The sequence below is a fragment of the Hypomesus nipponensis genome, chromosome 14, assembly GCF_054491055.1.
Source record: "Hypomesus nipponensis isolate SF chromosome 14, ASM5449105v1, whole genome shotgun sequence".
Classification (NCBI taxonomy): domain Eukaryota; kingdom Metazoa; phylum Chordata; class Actinopteri; order Osmeriformes; family Osmeridae; genus Hypomesus; species Hypomesus nipponensis.
The window spans coordinates 2,858,483-2,874,221 of NC_140374.1; the positions used below are offsets into that span (position 1 = coordinate 2,858,483).

General features: G+C 45.1%; 2 protein-coding genes across 2 annotated transcripts; both read left to right on the top strand.

The window, feature by feature from the left end:
* Positions 1–1,005: 1,005 nt before the first annotated feature.
* LOC146258187 (uncharacterized) lies at positions 1,006–5,641 on the top strand. The gene is made up of 9 exons (XM_084672244.1): positions 1,006–1,057; positions 1,749–3,425; positions 3,514–3,701; positions 3,845–3,942; positions 4,412–4,569; positions 4,657–4,849; positions 4,992–5,142; positions 5,226–5,298; positions 5,445–5,641. The coding sequence occupies exons 2-9, from the start codon at positions 1,769–1,771 to the stop codon at positions 5,555–5,557; spliced, it is 2,631 nt and encodes an 876-aa protein (XP_084528370.1). The 5' UTR covers positions 1,006–1,057; positions 1,749–1,768; the 3' UTR covers positions 5,558–5,641.
* Positions 5,642–11,703: 6,062 nt separating this feature from the next.
* LOC146258188 (zona pellucida sperm-binding protein 4-like) lies at positions 11,704–14,108 on the top strand. Its single transcript, XM_084672248.1, has 8 exons — positions 11,704–11,893; positions 11,982–12,169; positions 12,313–12,410; positions 12,879–13,036; positions 13,124–13,316; positions 13,459–13,609; positions 13,693–13,765; positions 13,912–14,108. The coding sequence occupies exons 1-8, from the start codon at positions 11,719–11,721 to the stop codon at positions 14,022–14,024; spliced, it is 1,149 nt and encodes a 382-aa protein (XP_084528374.1). The 5' UTR covers positions 11,704–11,718; the 3' UTR covers positions 14,025–14,108.
* The last annotated feature ends 1,631 nt before the right edge of the window (positions 14,109–15,739 follow it).

Sequence of the window (15,739 nt, forward strand, 5' to 3'; positions counted from 1 at the left end):
GTTCTCTGGTCAGTAATGCTTAGAAGCCACTGTGGTGCATCTGATTAAAATGCCGGAGATGCTGTACTGTTCCAAAGTTGTTTTTTTATTGTAAAGTTGAGAGGAATGGTGTTGGTTATATTTTCCTTTAAGATTGTGTTTGTGTGTGTGTGTGGTTCTGTAAAGAAACAGCATACACGGATAATTAGCATAATACAATAATAGGCATCTCAACATATATTGCTAGTGAATACCTCACATCAATAATAGCCATATTATTATAACATTCTTGTAACAACGTTACTTCAGTGACACTACTGTCTATACTGTATGTTGTTCCACGTAGACATACCAGCCGCTAAAACAGCGCAAGTAGTTAAAACATGTCGCTTGCTGGCTAACAACGATTACATAGCATTGCTACAGCAACCACCACTCCGGCTTCAGAAAACACATTTAACTGCTACAATACCGTATCTAACAAACACAGACTCATAATGACATAACTAGACATAACAAGAAGCATCAGAACTACTTACATGTATATGAACGCACACAATACAAAACAAAATTACTCTCCTCAATAAAGTTATGTCCGCACCAGAAACAAGGCAGTCCACTACTCTGCTATTCCCGCCACTGGGTATCGTGAGCGCGAGCATCCCCAAAACTGCTCCGATTGGCTGAACCAGTGGAGCTATAAGGGGTGCATGCACTAACGGCATGACCCAACAGCAGCGAAAGGGGCTGTTCACGTGCACAGCCAAAGGGGGCAAAACCATCAGTCCTTCACAACACAATAGATTGATTTATATTTTAAGTAAGTCTCCACCTTCGATGTTTCATTAAGTCTTTTTTTTTTTTCATTAGTTTTTTTTTTTTGTCGTTTCAGTGAGTGCTGTTGGCCGTGTGGCGTCTTTGCTCTGCTGCGTCACTCGTTGTAAACCAACCAATCAGCGCGCAGCTCATATATATATTCATGAGCATACCATAAAACGAGAAAACCAAGCGTTTCATTCTGGGGCAATTTCACAAGATGCATCAGGGCTCATAGAACAGCACCCGGGCAAATTCCAAGGTGAAACATTTTTCATTTCAATGTGTCTCAAAGATCATTTTTATTTGGCCCTTAATTCCTTAATTCTTGCTATATCAGACAGTTGATGACTTGTAGTGTGACTTACTTTAGTTAACTAAATAGCCAGTTCATCCTGTCCCAGAGCAGTTGAGAGCAGGGTCAATGCTTTGCTTTTCAATGTGTTGTAATCTGAATTCATGTGTAGACTACGCTTTATCTAATTTACCATCTACATGGTTCATACATGTAAATGATCAAATCAAATGTTCTGGAGTACTGTACAAAACTTACATCTCATGTATAGTACAGTATGTTTTCATTGATATAATAGATAATGTAAACATTGTTATGTTCAGGATGATGGTCTTAAATTGTGGTTTAGCTCTACTAAGCCATTATTAAAATTTGTGCTAATTCTAAGAAACGATTATGTAATGAATGTAACTGGAACACACAGTGTCACAGTGCACTAGCAAAACAAACATTTACTAGAAAACAAACATTCAGGTCACTTAGACATTAAGATAAGTAAAAAGAACCAACAGGCCATCAGTGGATACTGGACTGATCACTTGGACGGATAGAGTACGTGTTTCACCAATCAGGTTCACATCATCTGGAGGGGGGACAAATTGCTAGCCCTGTATATAAGTTGGACAAGGAGCAGCATTTGACTCATGCTTTTCTACAGACTATTTTTGCTATGAAACCATGAAGATTCACTGTTGCACCACCTCTCTGATGGTGGTGGTCCTGCTGGGGTTTTTGAGGGACACTCAAGGTACCTGGGAAAAGTTGCCTCGAACCCAGAAGCTCATCTTGCCGAAGCAGCCTTCTTACCCAACCCAAAGGCCCATCTGGCCTCCGACCCAGAAGCCCATCTGGCCAAAGAAGCCTTCTTACCCAACCCAAAGGCCCATCTGGCCTCCGACACAGAAGCCCATCTGGCCAAAGCAGCCTTCGTACCCAACCCAGTGGCCCATCTGGCCTCCGACCCAGAAGCCCATCTGGCCGAAGAAGCCTTCGTACCCAACCCAAAGGCCCATCTGGCCTCCGACCCAGAAGCCCATCTGGCCAAAGAAGCCTTCTTACCCAACCCAAAGGCCCATCTGGCCTCCGACCCAGAAGCCCATCTGGCCAAAGAAGCCTTCGTACCCAACCCAAAGGCCCATCTGGCCTCCGACACAGAAGCCCATCTGGCCGAAGCAGCCTTCGTACCCAACCCAGTGGCCCATCTGGCCTCCGACCCAGAAGCCCATCTGGCCCAAGAAGCCTTCGTACCCAACCCAAAGGCCCATCTGGCCTCCGACCCAGAAGCCCATCTGGCCGAAGCAGCCTTCTTACCCAACCCAGAGGCCCATCTGGCCTCCGACACAGAAGCCCATCTGGCCAAAGCAGCCTTTGTACCCAACCCAAAGGCCCATCTGGCCTCCGACCCAGAAGCCCATCTGGCCAAAGAAGCCTTCGTACCCAACCCAAAGGCCCATCTGGCCTCCGACACAGAAGCCCATCTGGCCAAAGCAGCCTTTGTACCCAACCCAGTGGCCCATGTGGCCTCCGACCCAGAAGCCCATCTGGCCAAAGAAGCCTTCGTACCCAACCCAAAGGCCCATCTGGCCTCCGACCCAGAAGCCCATCTGGCCGAAGCAGCCTTTGTACCCAACCCAGTGGCCCATGTGGCCTCCGACCCAGAAGCCCATCTGGCCAAAGAAGCCTTCGTACCCAACCCAGTGGCCCATCTGGCCTCCGACCCAGAAGCCCATCTGGCCGAAGAAGCCTTCGTACCCAACCCAAAGGCCCATCTGGCCTCCGACCCAGAAGCCCATCTGGCCGAAGCAGCCTTCTTACCCAACCCAGAGGCCCATCTGGCCTCCGACCCAGAAGCCCATCTGGCCAAAGAAGCCTTCGTACCCAACCCAAAGGCCCATCTGGCCTCCGACCCAGAAGCCCATCTGGCCAAAGAAGCCTTCGTACCCAACCCAGAGGCCCATCTGGCCTCCGACCCAGAAGCCCATCTGGCCAAAGAAGCCTTCGTACCCAACCCAGAGGCCCATCTGGCCTCCGACCCAGAAGCCCGTCTCGCCGAAGCAGCCTTCGTACCCAACCCAGAGGCCCTTCTGGCCTCCGACCCAGAAGCCCATCTGGCCAAAGAAGCCTTTGAACCCAACCCAGAGGCCTGAGAGGCCTGATACCATGTCACCTGTGTTTGCAACATTGTCGTCGAGTGTCCAGTATCCTCAGACACCTCCATACTGTGATGTACAACAAAGTGTCAAGATAACATGTGGATCTGGTATAACCTCAGCAGCTGGTTGTAGAGCCATAAACTGCTGCTTTGATGGCCAGAGATGCTTCTATGGAAAATTAGGTGAGTGCTTTGGACCATGTAATATCTACTCCTTGTTGTCAATATGTATGACATAGTTTTCACTGTAGTGTTTGTTGTTCTTCATCAGTGACTGTACAGGCCACCAAAGACGGTCAGATTGTGATGGTAGTGTCCAAAGAGGCCACTCTTCCAACTTTGGACCTAACCTCGGTTCGTCTTCGGAATGATGCAGACCCGCAATGCAGACCCATTGCCTTTAACTCTGCATTTATAGTCTTCCAGTTTGCTGTCACAGCTTGTGGAACCTCCGCAATGGTAAGATAAACTGGTGTTGCTGTTCATGAAAACAACATTTTTGATCTCTAATCAAAAATCAAGTACTCTATTTTGTAGTTTGTTAGAGGAGCCTGCACTACATTTTGGTACTTTAGTAAATTGTATGATTTTGTTTCTTGTAGGAAGGAAATGATTTCATAGTCTATGAGAACAGCATGGAGTCTTCTTATGATGTCAGCTTTGGGCCTCTGGGATACATTACAAGGGACAGCTATTTCAAGTAGGTGCAGATGAGACTTTCCTTGGTGTCAAACAGATCACTAAATGATCTAAGGCAGGTTTGATACCATTATAATTTAATCTTTACATGATGTTGAGGTTGTTCACAAAATAATGAACATTATTTGTCTGTGGACTTCCCGATTTAGCTGCCCGTTACATGCCCGTGTGGATGTTGACAAGTGTATAAAAAAAAAGTGTTGAGAGGTTACATCAGTCACTAACTGTAGAATGCCTAGAATGTTAGTACCTCAAAATAATTACACATCTGTAGTTTTTAGTTTTCCAGAAAATGTTTGTTTGCAAATTCAGAATGACTAAACTATAATTATGTGTCAATAACATTTTAACATAATTGTACTAAAGGTAAGTTGCAGGGTTAAAATTATGAGTTTAATGTGGTTTCACCTCACTTTAATTGACTAAAATGTAATTCTCAAATTGGCTGAATTTAACTGCTTTCTTTTCAGGCTGGCATTCCAGATCAGATACACAGGGATGTCAGTACAAACTCTGACTGTCGAGATATTGGACAAAAACAACCCCCTTGACGTTTATGATGAAGGACCCCTTAATTTTGAACTCAGACTGGCAAATGGCCAGTGCACAGTGAAGGGCTGTAGGGATGGTGAGTGGCGTCAAGTCTGTCTTGACAGTATTCCAGAGCTGCTTGTGTCCTGATGGGAAAAGTAACCCAAACTCTCCTCCCCAACAGAAAACATGTACTACTCCTCATATTATGGTATGGGAGACTATCCCATTACCAAGGTATTGCGGGATCCAGTGTACGTAGAGGTGCGTGTTAAGGATAAGACAGACGGCAGTATGGTGCTGATCCTCAACCGCTGCTGGGCCACCATTAGCCCCCTGCCTCACAGCATGCCCCAGTGGGACCTCCTGGTTGGCGGGTAACTACTCCACCGTACACCTCTTACTAAACTTACCGCAGTGCACATCGTGGAACTGTCCTCTGGTGTCAGGCATTCTGCATCGTCACCGTCTATGGTTATGTTGTCCGTTCATCTCACACTCTTTCTCCTCCTCTAAAAGCTGTCCAAACCAGAATGACAACAAGTACTTGACCACTTTGGTTCCAGTGGGCAGTTCTCCCAACGTCCAATTCCCCTCACACTACAAACGCTTCTTTGTCAAGATGTTCACCTTTATTGACCAGTCAACTAGGCTTCCTATGACTAATCAGGTAATCCGTGCCAGAGCATAACTATGTCTCCCTGCCCTTGATGTTCTGCTGGTCACCATTCTAACACAATGCTTTGTCCCCAGGTGTTCTTCCACTGCTCTGCCACAGTGTGCCACTCTGCTGTCGCCAACTGTGCGCAGTCATGCCTCAGGAAAAGTATGTGAATTTGCATCAATTCCAATTATACAGAATTAATCCAATTGGATAAATGATTAGTGTCTGAAGCCCTAGAAGAATGTGTCAGCAATCAAATTGTATGTGAAGCTGGGTACTGACTGTCCCTTTGCTTGTCTGTTCTCCAGGGAGAGATGTATCTGAGGACCCCAGGACTGACGACCCCAGGGCATCCACAGGAGTGGTGGTTTCCAGTGGAGCAGTGATCCTGACTGAGGGCTCTGTTGAACAGCTTGAGTAAACCTTTCCTGCTCTGATACATGTAGTAACTTCTGAACCCTGCATGTATCTTTCTTGAAAGAAATACAAAAGAGTTGTGACCTACTTTGATGGCTTATTGTCTTGCTTTCTCCATATATGTTTTCTGGGAATAGAATTTATGATACATATTTCTTGTTTTAAGGTATATTAAGTAGAATTATTTGTGGGGTTCTTAAAAGGGCTTTTCAGAGCAGCCAAGAAGCTGCTGGATGTCAGAGAGTTAGGAAATGAAGAGTGGTAAAGGGACAGAAGTAGAAACACACAAGTTGATGATAGCTGTACTTATGGTCTTCTGGTCTCAGATCAGTGCTCGACGTGGGCTGGTACCTACCGGTCCGCAGTACCGGCACCTCTACATTTTACTCTTAAGCTAGATTCGAAAAAGTTATCTAGACAGCATCAACTGATGCCTGAGTAAAACAGATGTTTCACTGCTGCTTTCAAACCTAGAAACTAAACGACTTTCGTTTGTAAGTAATTATGTTAGCCTGGCTTCAGAAAGGCACTAAAAGAACGTGTGTGCCAGAGGCAGACACGTCAACAGAGGTCAAAGTCCAACCAGAAACATCGGGTAGGCTACGAATCATGAGCTTCAAACTTGTTTAAATAAATACAGTACGCCTGCGGGAACTAGGGGTGCTACAGCACCCCCTGACAGCACAATAATTTAAAATGATATGACTTTAAAATCCACCACCGCGGAATATCCCTACAGTAGCGGACTGGCCATCGGGAACACCGGGAGAAGAATAACGATGGAAAATGAGGATAAGAAACGTAAGGGTGGGGCTGAAAATTATAGAGAAAAAAAGACATCACTTTCACTAGACAAGGTTTTACCAATTAAAAAACAGCCATTTTTGTTTTACACAAGGCTCAAAAAACTATTTTGCGCTCAAATAAAGGTCAAAAAAGTTGGCCTTTAAGTATCGAACTCTCGAACTAGCATCACATCAAACACAGACTATGCGTGCATTAGCAGGCAGCTGTGGTGGCGTAGCTATACGGGGGCCGGTTCTGGTGGGCTGGTCTGGATAAATGTCCAGGGCCTATTTTTTACTCCCAGTCCGTCCCTGCCGCCCCGCAACATTAAGCCACGCCCCCCTGATAAAATATGTTCCCGAGGCTATGCATTTACGTTGTTAATAAATAGGCTAACAATAAATTGTTGTTGTACCAGCAATCCAAGTTTTGTTTTTCACTGTAGAAATCTCAAATTTCATAATGGTTTTGCCAATGCAAGAGAGTACCGGCACCTTTTTTTCTCCACTTCAAGCACTGTCTCAGATGTATGTTGATGAGCATCAGATGTGTGGTCATAGGATGGCATAGGCTATTGTCTTTTCCTACCATACATCAGTTCAATCTTACTGTATATTTTTGTACACTTTGGGCAGAGTAACATAGTAACCATGACAATATCAGACATAAGTAACAAGGACTGCAATAAACATACGTCAGCTGTCCCAACTATTGTTACTTATGTCTAATATTGTCATGGTTGCTATATAATACTAAAATATTTTTGTATTCTATTCATAGCCGCATTAAAGCCGCATCAGAACAATGAGAGAACAGTTTGCTAGCGAGTGGAGTTTGTTTACGAGATTTAGTCCGATGTTAAATGTTGCAGTGTAAACACAAACCAAACAAGGAGCAACTGCAACATATTATCATATTAATCCCTGAATCGGAACATAGCAAACGAACTACATGTGTGAAAACGCCCTGAAACACTGCAACAAAGTTTCAATACATTTTTGTTACACAAGGCAATTTAAAAAAATATTTTTAAGAGCAATATTGATAGCGAGGACATGTAAATGAAAATAAATGGTTATGTTAATACAAATTATGTCGTTTTGTTCAGCTCTCAAGTCTTCTCACGACACAATGTGTTTGTGTCATCGTCCCCCAAAGTGTTAGGGTTAGGCCCGGCATAGTGGCGGCAAACCCTGGAACATTTACTTCATTGACGATAAAGTAGCCTATTGCCTCTCGTACCTTATTGCTTTTATAATACGGTTAACTCCAGCATACCATGTACTGGCGTTTAGACAGTCTGTTCATTATCAGGGAGTAAATGGTTCACTGTAACTTACTTCAGAGTCTAAAGTTTAGACTAAACTTTAAACTTTATAACGCTATTACCTGAGGGCTGTATGCACCTTGCTCTGGAAGTGGAATCCAAGTTGCTATTAGGCTTGGTCTTGTTCATTTAGGTAATTGCTATTTAGTTCAATACAAAAAACAGACAGTTACAACTTTAAAAAGCAGAAGTTAAGAAACACATAAAGTATCATAAACATAACAATTGTGTGATTATGTGATTACCAGAGTCTCGCTAACCTTGTTATAAAATGTACTGTCATCCTCGCGTGAAAGAAAATGGCGCAGGTGGAAAGATTATGAGACCAGAGAATGAGACCGTTTTCCAAGGAAACGTTATATGAGGGCATGGCTTTGACCTACCCAATGGGCGTTAATTTTAACATCAGTGAAAAATACAGTCTGACTTGACAACGTAAATGAGTCACAGGCAACACAAGCAGTGCTATTTTATAACTGTGTGGTGTTATAACAACACCAACACTCTCGATTCAACACTGTCCCTAACATTTTAACACTCACATATTTGCTGCTAATTATTACTAAATGAGCAATATTTTGAGGGTGCTATTGGGGTGCTTTGGTCTTTCTTGGGGTGCTGATGCACCTGCTAGCCCCTCCCTGGTACCGTCCACACAATATGTTGTGGAGACTATGTTCTCTGGTCAGTAATGCTTAGAAGCCACTGTGGTGCATCTGATTAAAATGCCGGAGATGCTGTACTGTTCCAAAGTTGTTTTTTTATTGTAAAGTTGAGAGGAATGGTGTTGGTTATATTTTCCTTTAAGATTGTGTTTGTGTGTGTGTGTGGTTCTGTAAAGAAACAGCATACACGGATAATTAGCATAATACAATAATAGGCATCTCAACATATATTGCTAGTGAATACCTCACATCAATAATAGCCATATTATTATAACATTCTTGTAACAACGTTACTGCAGTGACACTACTGTCTATACTGTATGTTGTTCCACGTAGACATACCAGCCGCTAAAACAGCGCAAGTAGTTAAAACATGTCGCTTGCTGGCTAACAACGATTACATAGCATTGCTACAGCAACCACCACTCCGGCTTCAGAAAACACATTGAACTGCTACAATACCGTATCTAACAAACACAGACTCATAATGACATAACTAGACATAACAAGAAGCATCAGAACTACTTACATGTATATGAACGCACACAATACAAAACAAAATTACTCTCCTCAATAAAGTTATGTCCGCACCAGAAACAAGGCAGTCCACTACTCCGCTATTCCCGCCACTGGGTATCGTGAGCGCGAGCATCCCCAAAACTGCTCCAATTGGCTGTACCAGTGGAGCTATAAGGGGTGCATGCACTAACGGCATGACCCAACAGCAGCGAAAGGGGCTGTTCACGTGCACAGCCAAAGGGGGCAAAACCATCAGTCCTTCACAACACAATAGATTGATTTATATTTTAAGTAAGTCTCCACCTTCAATGTTTCATTAAGTCTTTTTTTTTTTTCATTCGTTTTTTTTTGTTGTCGTTTCAGTGAGTGCTGTTGGCCGTGTGGCGTCTTTGCTCTGCTGCGTCACTCGTTGTAAACCAACCAATCAGCGCGCAGCTCATATATATATTCATGAGCATACCATAAAACGAGAAAACCAAGCGTTTCATTCTGGGGCAATTTCACAAGATGCATCAGGGCTCATAGAACAGCACCCGGGCAAATTCCAAGGTGAAACATTTTTCATTTCAATGTGTCTCAAAGATCATTTTTATTTGGCCCTTAATTCCTTAATTCTTGCTATATCAGACAGTTGATGACTTGTAGTGTGACTTACTTTAGTTAACTAAGTAGCCAGTTCATCCTGTCCCAGAGCAGTTGAGAGCAGGGTCAATGCTTTGCTTTTCAATGTGTTGTAATCTGAATTCATGTGTAGACTACGCTTTATCTAATTTACCATCTACATGGTTCATACATGTAAATGATCAAATCAAATGTTCTGGAGTACTGTACAAAACTTACATCTCATGTATAGTACAGTATGTTTTCATTGATATAATAGATAATGTAAACATTGTTATGTTCAGGATGATGGTCTTAAATTGTGGTTTAGCTCCACTAAGCCATTATTAAAATTTGTGCTAATTCTAAGAAACGATTATGTAATGAATGTAACTGGAACACACAGTGTCACAGTGCACTAGCAAAACAAACATTTACTAGAAAACAAACATTCAGGTCACTTAGACATTAAGATAAGTAAAAAGAACCAACAGGCCATCAGTGGATACTGGACTGATCACTTGGACGGATAGAGTACGTGTTTCACCAATCAGGTTCACATCATCTGGAGGGGGGACAAATTGCTAGCCCTGTATATAAGTTGGACAAGGAGCAGCATTTGACTCATGCTTTTCTACAGACTATTTTTGCTATGAAACCATGAAGATTCACTGTTGCACCACCTCTCTGATGGTGGTGGTCCTGCTGGGGTTTTTGAGGGACACTCAAGGTACCTGGGAAAAGTTGCCTCGAACCCAGAAGCTCATCTTGCCGAAGCAGCCTTCGTACCCAACCCAGTGGCCCATTTGGCCTCCGACCCAGAAGCCCATCTGTCCGAAGCAGCCTTCTTACCCAACCCAAAGGCCCATCTGGCCTCCGACCCAGAAGCCCATCTGGCCAAAGAAGCCTTCTTACCCAACCCAAAGGCCCATCTGGCCTCCGACCCAGAAGCCCATCTGGCCAAAGAAGCCTTCGTACCCAACCCAAAGGCCCATCTGGCCTCCGACACAGAAGCCCATCTGGCCAAAGCAGCCTTTGTACCCAACCCAAAGGCCCATCTGGCCTCCGACACAGAAGCCCATCTGGCCGAAGCAGCCTTCGTACCCAACCCAGTGGCCCATCTGGCCTCCGACCCAGAAGCCCATCTGGCCGAAGAAGCCTTCGTACCCAACCCAAAGGCCCATCTGGCCTCCGACCCAGAAGCCCATCTGGCCAAAGAAGCCTTCTTACCCAACCCAAAGGCCCATCTGGCCTCCGACCCAGAAGCCCATCTGGCCAAAGAAGCCTTCGTACCCAACCCAAAGGCCCATCTGGCCTCCGACACAGAAGCCCATCTGGCCGAAGCAGCCTTCGTACCCAACCCAGTGGCCCATCTGGCCTCCGACCCAGAAGCCCATCTGGCCGAAGAAGCCTTCGTACCCAACCCAAAGGCCCATCTGGCCTCCGACCCAGAAGCCCATCTGGCCGAAGCAGCCTTCTTACCCAACCCAGAGGCCCATCTGGCCTCCGACACAGAAGCCCATCTGGCCAAAGCAGCCTTTGTACCCAACCCAAAGGCCCATCTGGCCTCCGACCCAGAAGCCCATCTGGCCAAAGAAGCCTTCGTACCCAACCCAAAGGCCCATCTGGCCTCCGACACAGAAGCCCATCTGGCCAAAGCAGCCTTTGTACCCAACCCAGTGGCCCATGTGGCCTCCGACCCAGAAGCCCATCTGGCCAAAGAAGCCTTCGTACCCAACCCAAAGGCCCATCTGGCCTCCGACCCAGAAGCCCATCTGGCCGAAGCAGCCTTTGTACCCAACCCAGTGGCCCATGTGGCCTCCGACCCAGAAGCCCATCTGGCCAAAGAAGCCTTCGTACCCAACCCAGTGGCCCATCTGGCCTCCGACCCAGAAGCCCATCTGGCCGAAGAAGCCTTCGTACCCAACCCAAAGGCCCATCTGGCCTCCGACCCAGAAGCCCATCTGGCCGAAGCAGCCTTCTTACCCAACCCAGAGGCCCATCTGGCCTCCGACCCAGAAGCCCATCTGGCCAAAGAAGCCTTCGTACCCAACCCAAAGGCCCATCTGGCCTCCGACCCAGAAGCCCATCTGGCCAAAGAAGCCTTCGTACCCAACCCAGAGGCCCATCTGGCCTCCGACCCAGAAGCCCGTCTCGCCGAAGCAGCCTTCGTACCCAACCCAGAGGCCCTTCTGGCCTCCGACCCAGAAGCCCATCTGGCCAAAGAAGCCTTTGAACCCAACCCAGAGGCCTGAGAGGCCTGATACCATGTCACCTGTGTTTGCAACATTGTCGTCGAGTGTCCAGTATCCTCAGACACCTCCATACTGTGATGTACAACAAAGTGTCAAGATAACATGTGGATCTGGTATAACCTCAGCAGCTGGTTGTAGAGCCATAAACTGCTGCTTTGATGGCCAGAGATGCTTCTATGGAAAATTAGGTGAGTGCTTTGGACCATGTAATATCTACTCCTTGTTGTCAATATGTATGACATAGTTTTCACTGTAGTGTTTGTTGTTCTTCATCAGTGACTGTACAGGCCACCAAAGACGGTCAGATTGTGATGGTAGTGTCCAAAGAGGCCACTCTTCCAACTTTGGACCTAACCTCGGTTCGTCTTCGGAATGATGCAGACCCGCAATGCAGACCCATTGCCTTTAACTCTGCATTTATAGTCTTCCAGTTTGCTGTCACAGCTTGTGGAACCTCCGCAATGGTAAGATAAACTGGTGTTGCTGTTCATGAAAACAACATTTTTGATCTCTAATCAAAAATCAAGTACTCTATTTTGTAGTTTGTTAGAGGAGCCTGCACTACATTTTGGTACTTTAGTAAATTGTATGATTTTGTTTCTTGTAGGAAGGAAATGATTTCATAGTCTATGAGAACAGCATGGAGTCTTCTTATGATGTCAGCTTTGGGCCTCTGGGATACATTACAAGGGACAGCTATTTCAAGTAGGTGCAGATGAGACTTTCCTTGGTGTCAAACAGATCACTAAATGATCTAAGGCAGGTTTGATACCATTATAATTTAATCTTTACATGATGTTGAGGTTGTTCACAAAATAATGAACATTATTTGTCTGTGGACTTCCCGATTTAGCTGCCCGTTACATGCCCGTGTGGATGTTGACAAGTGTATAAAAAAAAAGTGTTGAGAGGTTACATCAGTCACTAACTGTAGAATGCCTAGAATGTTAGTACCTCAAAATAATTACACATCTGTAGTTTTTAGTTTCCAGAAAATGTTTGTTTGCAAATTCAGAATGACTAAACTATAATTATGTGTCAATAACATTTTAACATAATTGTACTAAAGGTAAGTTGCAGGGTTAAAATTATGAGTTTAATGTGGTTTCACCTCACTTTAATTGACTAAAATGTAATTCTCAAATTGGCTGAATTTAACTGCTTTCTTTTCAGGCTGGCATTCCAGATCAGATACACAGGGATGTCAGTACAAACTCTGACTGTCGAGATATTGGACAAAAACAACCCCCTTGACGTTTATGATGAAGGACCCCTTAATTTTGAACTCAGACTGGCAAATGGCCAGTGCACAGTGAAGGGCTGTAGGGATGGTGAGTGGCCTCAAGTCTGTCTTGACAGTATTCCAGAGCTGCTTGTGTCCTGATGGGAAAAGTAACCCAAACTCTCCTCCCCAACAGAAAACATGTACTACTCCTCATATTATGGTATGGGAGACTATCCCATTACCAAGGTGCTGCGGGATCCAGTGTACGTAGAGGTGCGTGTTAAGGATAAGACAGACGGCAGTATGGTGCTGATCCTCAACCGCTGCTGGGCCACCATTAGCCCCCTGCCTCACAGCATGCCCCAGTGGGACCTCCTGGTTGGCGGGTAACTACTCCACCGTACACCTCTTACTAAACTTACCGCAGTGCACATCGTGGAACTGTCCTCTGGTGTCAGGCATTCTGCATCGTCACCGTCTATGGTTATGTTGTCCGTTCATCTCACACTCTTTCTCCTCCTCTAAAAGCTGTCCAAACCAGAATGACAACAAGTACTTGACCACTTTGGTTCCAGTGGGCAGTTCTCCCAACGTCCAATTCCCCTCACACTACAAACGCTTCTTTGTCAAGATGTTCACCTTTATTGACCAGTCAACTAGGCTTCCTATGACTAATCAGGTAATCCGTGCCAGAGCATAACTATGTCTCCCTGCCCTTGATGTTCTGCTGGTCACCATTCTAACACAATGCTTTGTCCCCAGGTGTTCTTCCACTGCTCTGCCACAGTGTGCCACTCTGCTGTCGCCAACTGTGCGCAGTCATGCCTCAGGAAAAGTATGTGAATTTGCATCAATTCCAATTATACAGAATTAATCCAATTGGATAAATGATTAGTGTCTGAAGCCCTAGAAGAATGTGTCAGCAATCAAATTGTATGTGAAGCTGGGTACTGACTGTCCCTTTGCTTGTCTGTTCTCCAGGGAGAGATGTATCTGAGGACCCCAGGACTGACGACCCCAGGGCATCCACAGGAGTGGTGGTTTCCAGTGGAGCAGTGATCCTGACTGAGGGCTCTGTTGAACAGCTTGAGTAAACCTTTCCTGCTCTGATACATGTAGTAACTTCTGAACCCTGCATGTATCTTTCTTGAAAGAAATACAAAAGAGTTGTGACCTACTTTGATGGCTTATTGTCTTGCTTTCTCCATATATGTTTTCTGGGAAAAGAATTTATGATACATATTTCTTGTTTTAAGGTATATTAAGTAGAATTATTTGTGGGGTTCTTAAAAGGGCTTTTCAGAGCAGCCAAGAAGCTGCTGGATGTCAGAGAGTTAGGAAATGAAGAGTGGTAAAGGGGACAGAAGTAGAAACCAGTGGCGATTTCTTTAAGACTGCAAGGGAAGCTCAGCTTCCCCTAACATTTTACTTCGTGATCAAATATTTACTATTGTGTTAACATTTTAAATGTGTTAGAACACGTTCATATCGAAGACGAGTTCATTCAGAATCAGCTACATATGTTAGCAGGTCGACTGACTGATTTCCTTCTCATACACTCCCTAGCGCCACAGTGCATTTCCCTGTTGAAGCTCAGCTTCCATAGCCTGGTCCTAACCGGACTCTCTCAGACCGGCTTTAGTTTATAGATATTTGGCAGTGTGCCACAACGGACCGAATGGCTTCGCTCACTTCTTTCTCCGCCGCCATTACGGAACTACAACACAAACTAGCGCACAACATCAACGTTGTCGTTCTCAGCCACTCCCTCTGTTTGCTGATTCGCCGGTAGAAAATCAACCTGAAAAATCTGACTTACGTACCGAATGGCCAGACCGAGTACAGAAGCAAATCCAAATTGAGCGGAAGTACGTAGGAGAGCAGAGCCAGGCTACAGCTTCCATGGACTTCAATGGGGCTGTTTTTAACTGTTTTTTCTCAGTGCTTTGAAACTATACGGTCATTGGATGAATGCTGCGATTATGTCCCGCCCTGGACGCTCAGTGTCTCTGGGGGTGAATGGATGAGTGGGCTGGGCTTCCGCGTGATGATTGAAGGGTCTGTCAAAAGATTGCATCTCCTTTTGATTGACAGTGATTTTCTACCCTAAAGTCGCCGAAGCCATTCAAGCTCAGTCCCATCGCGGATTTCGCAACTGTAGTTGAAAGACAAACTGCTGCAACTTATTTCTTGGTATTTTCTTGGCGAAATTGCTAGCCAATTTTCATCATACATTTAATACAATTATACACCACGTTGCTTGATTCAGTTTAACCTAATTCCCACATTTCCTTCGAGTTAAATATTTTTTCGTTAGATCGTTCATTCATGTATTCATACAGTAGGCTAGGCTAGTGTCGTAGGGAAGAACTAGCCAGTGAACTAGCAAAATAAATGGAAAATTATGTAGCCCGAAAATGAGCTTCCCCTATTTGCAAGACCAGCAGCCGCCACTTTGAATGAATTAGCCATAGCTGAAAAATCAAACTGTTCCCGAACCCCGTGGGGAGGAGGGCCACAACATCATGGCCACCAACAAAACTCAGCAAAACTTGTTCTTGCTCCGTTGCTTGCTGTTCGTTAGCTGTTGGATATTCGGCAGCGTTGCCACAATGGACCGAATCGCTTCGCTCGCATCTTTCTCCGCCACCATTACGGAACTACAACACAAACTAGCGCACGACATCAACGTCATCGTTCTCAGCCACTCCCTCTGTTTGCTGATTGGCCGGTTAAAAATTCTCCTGCAAAATCTGACTTACGTACTGAATGGCCAGACCGAGTATAGAAGCAAAATCAAAATTGAGCG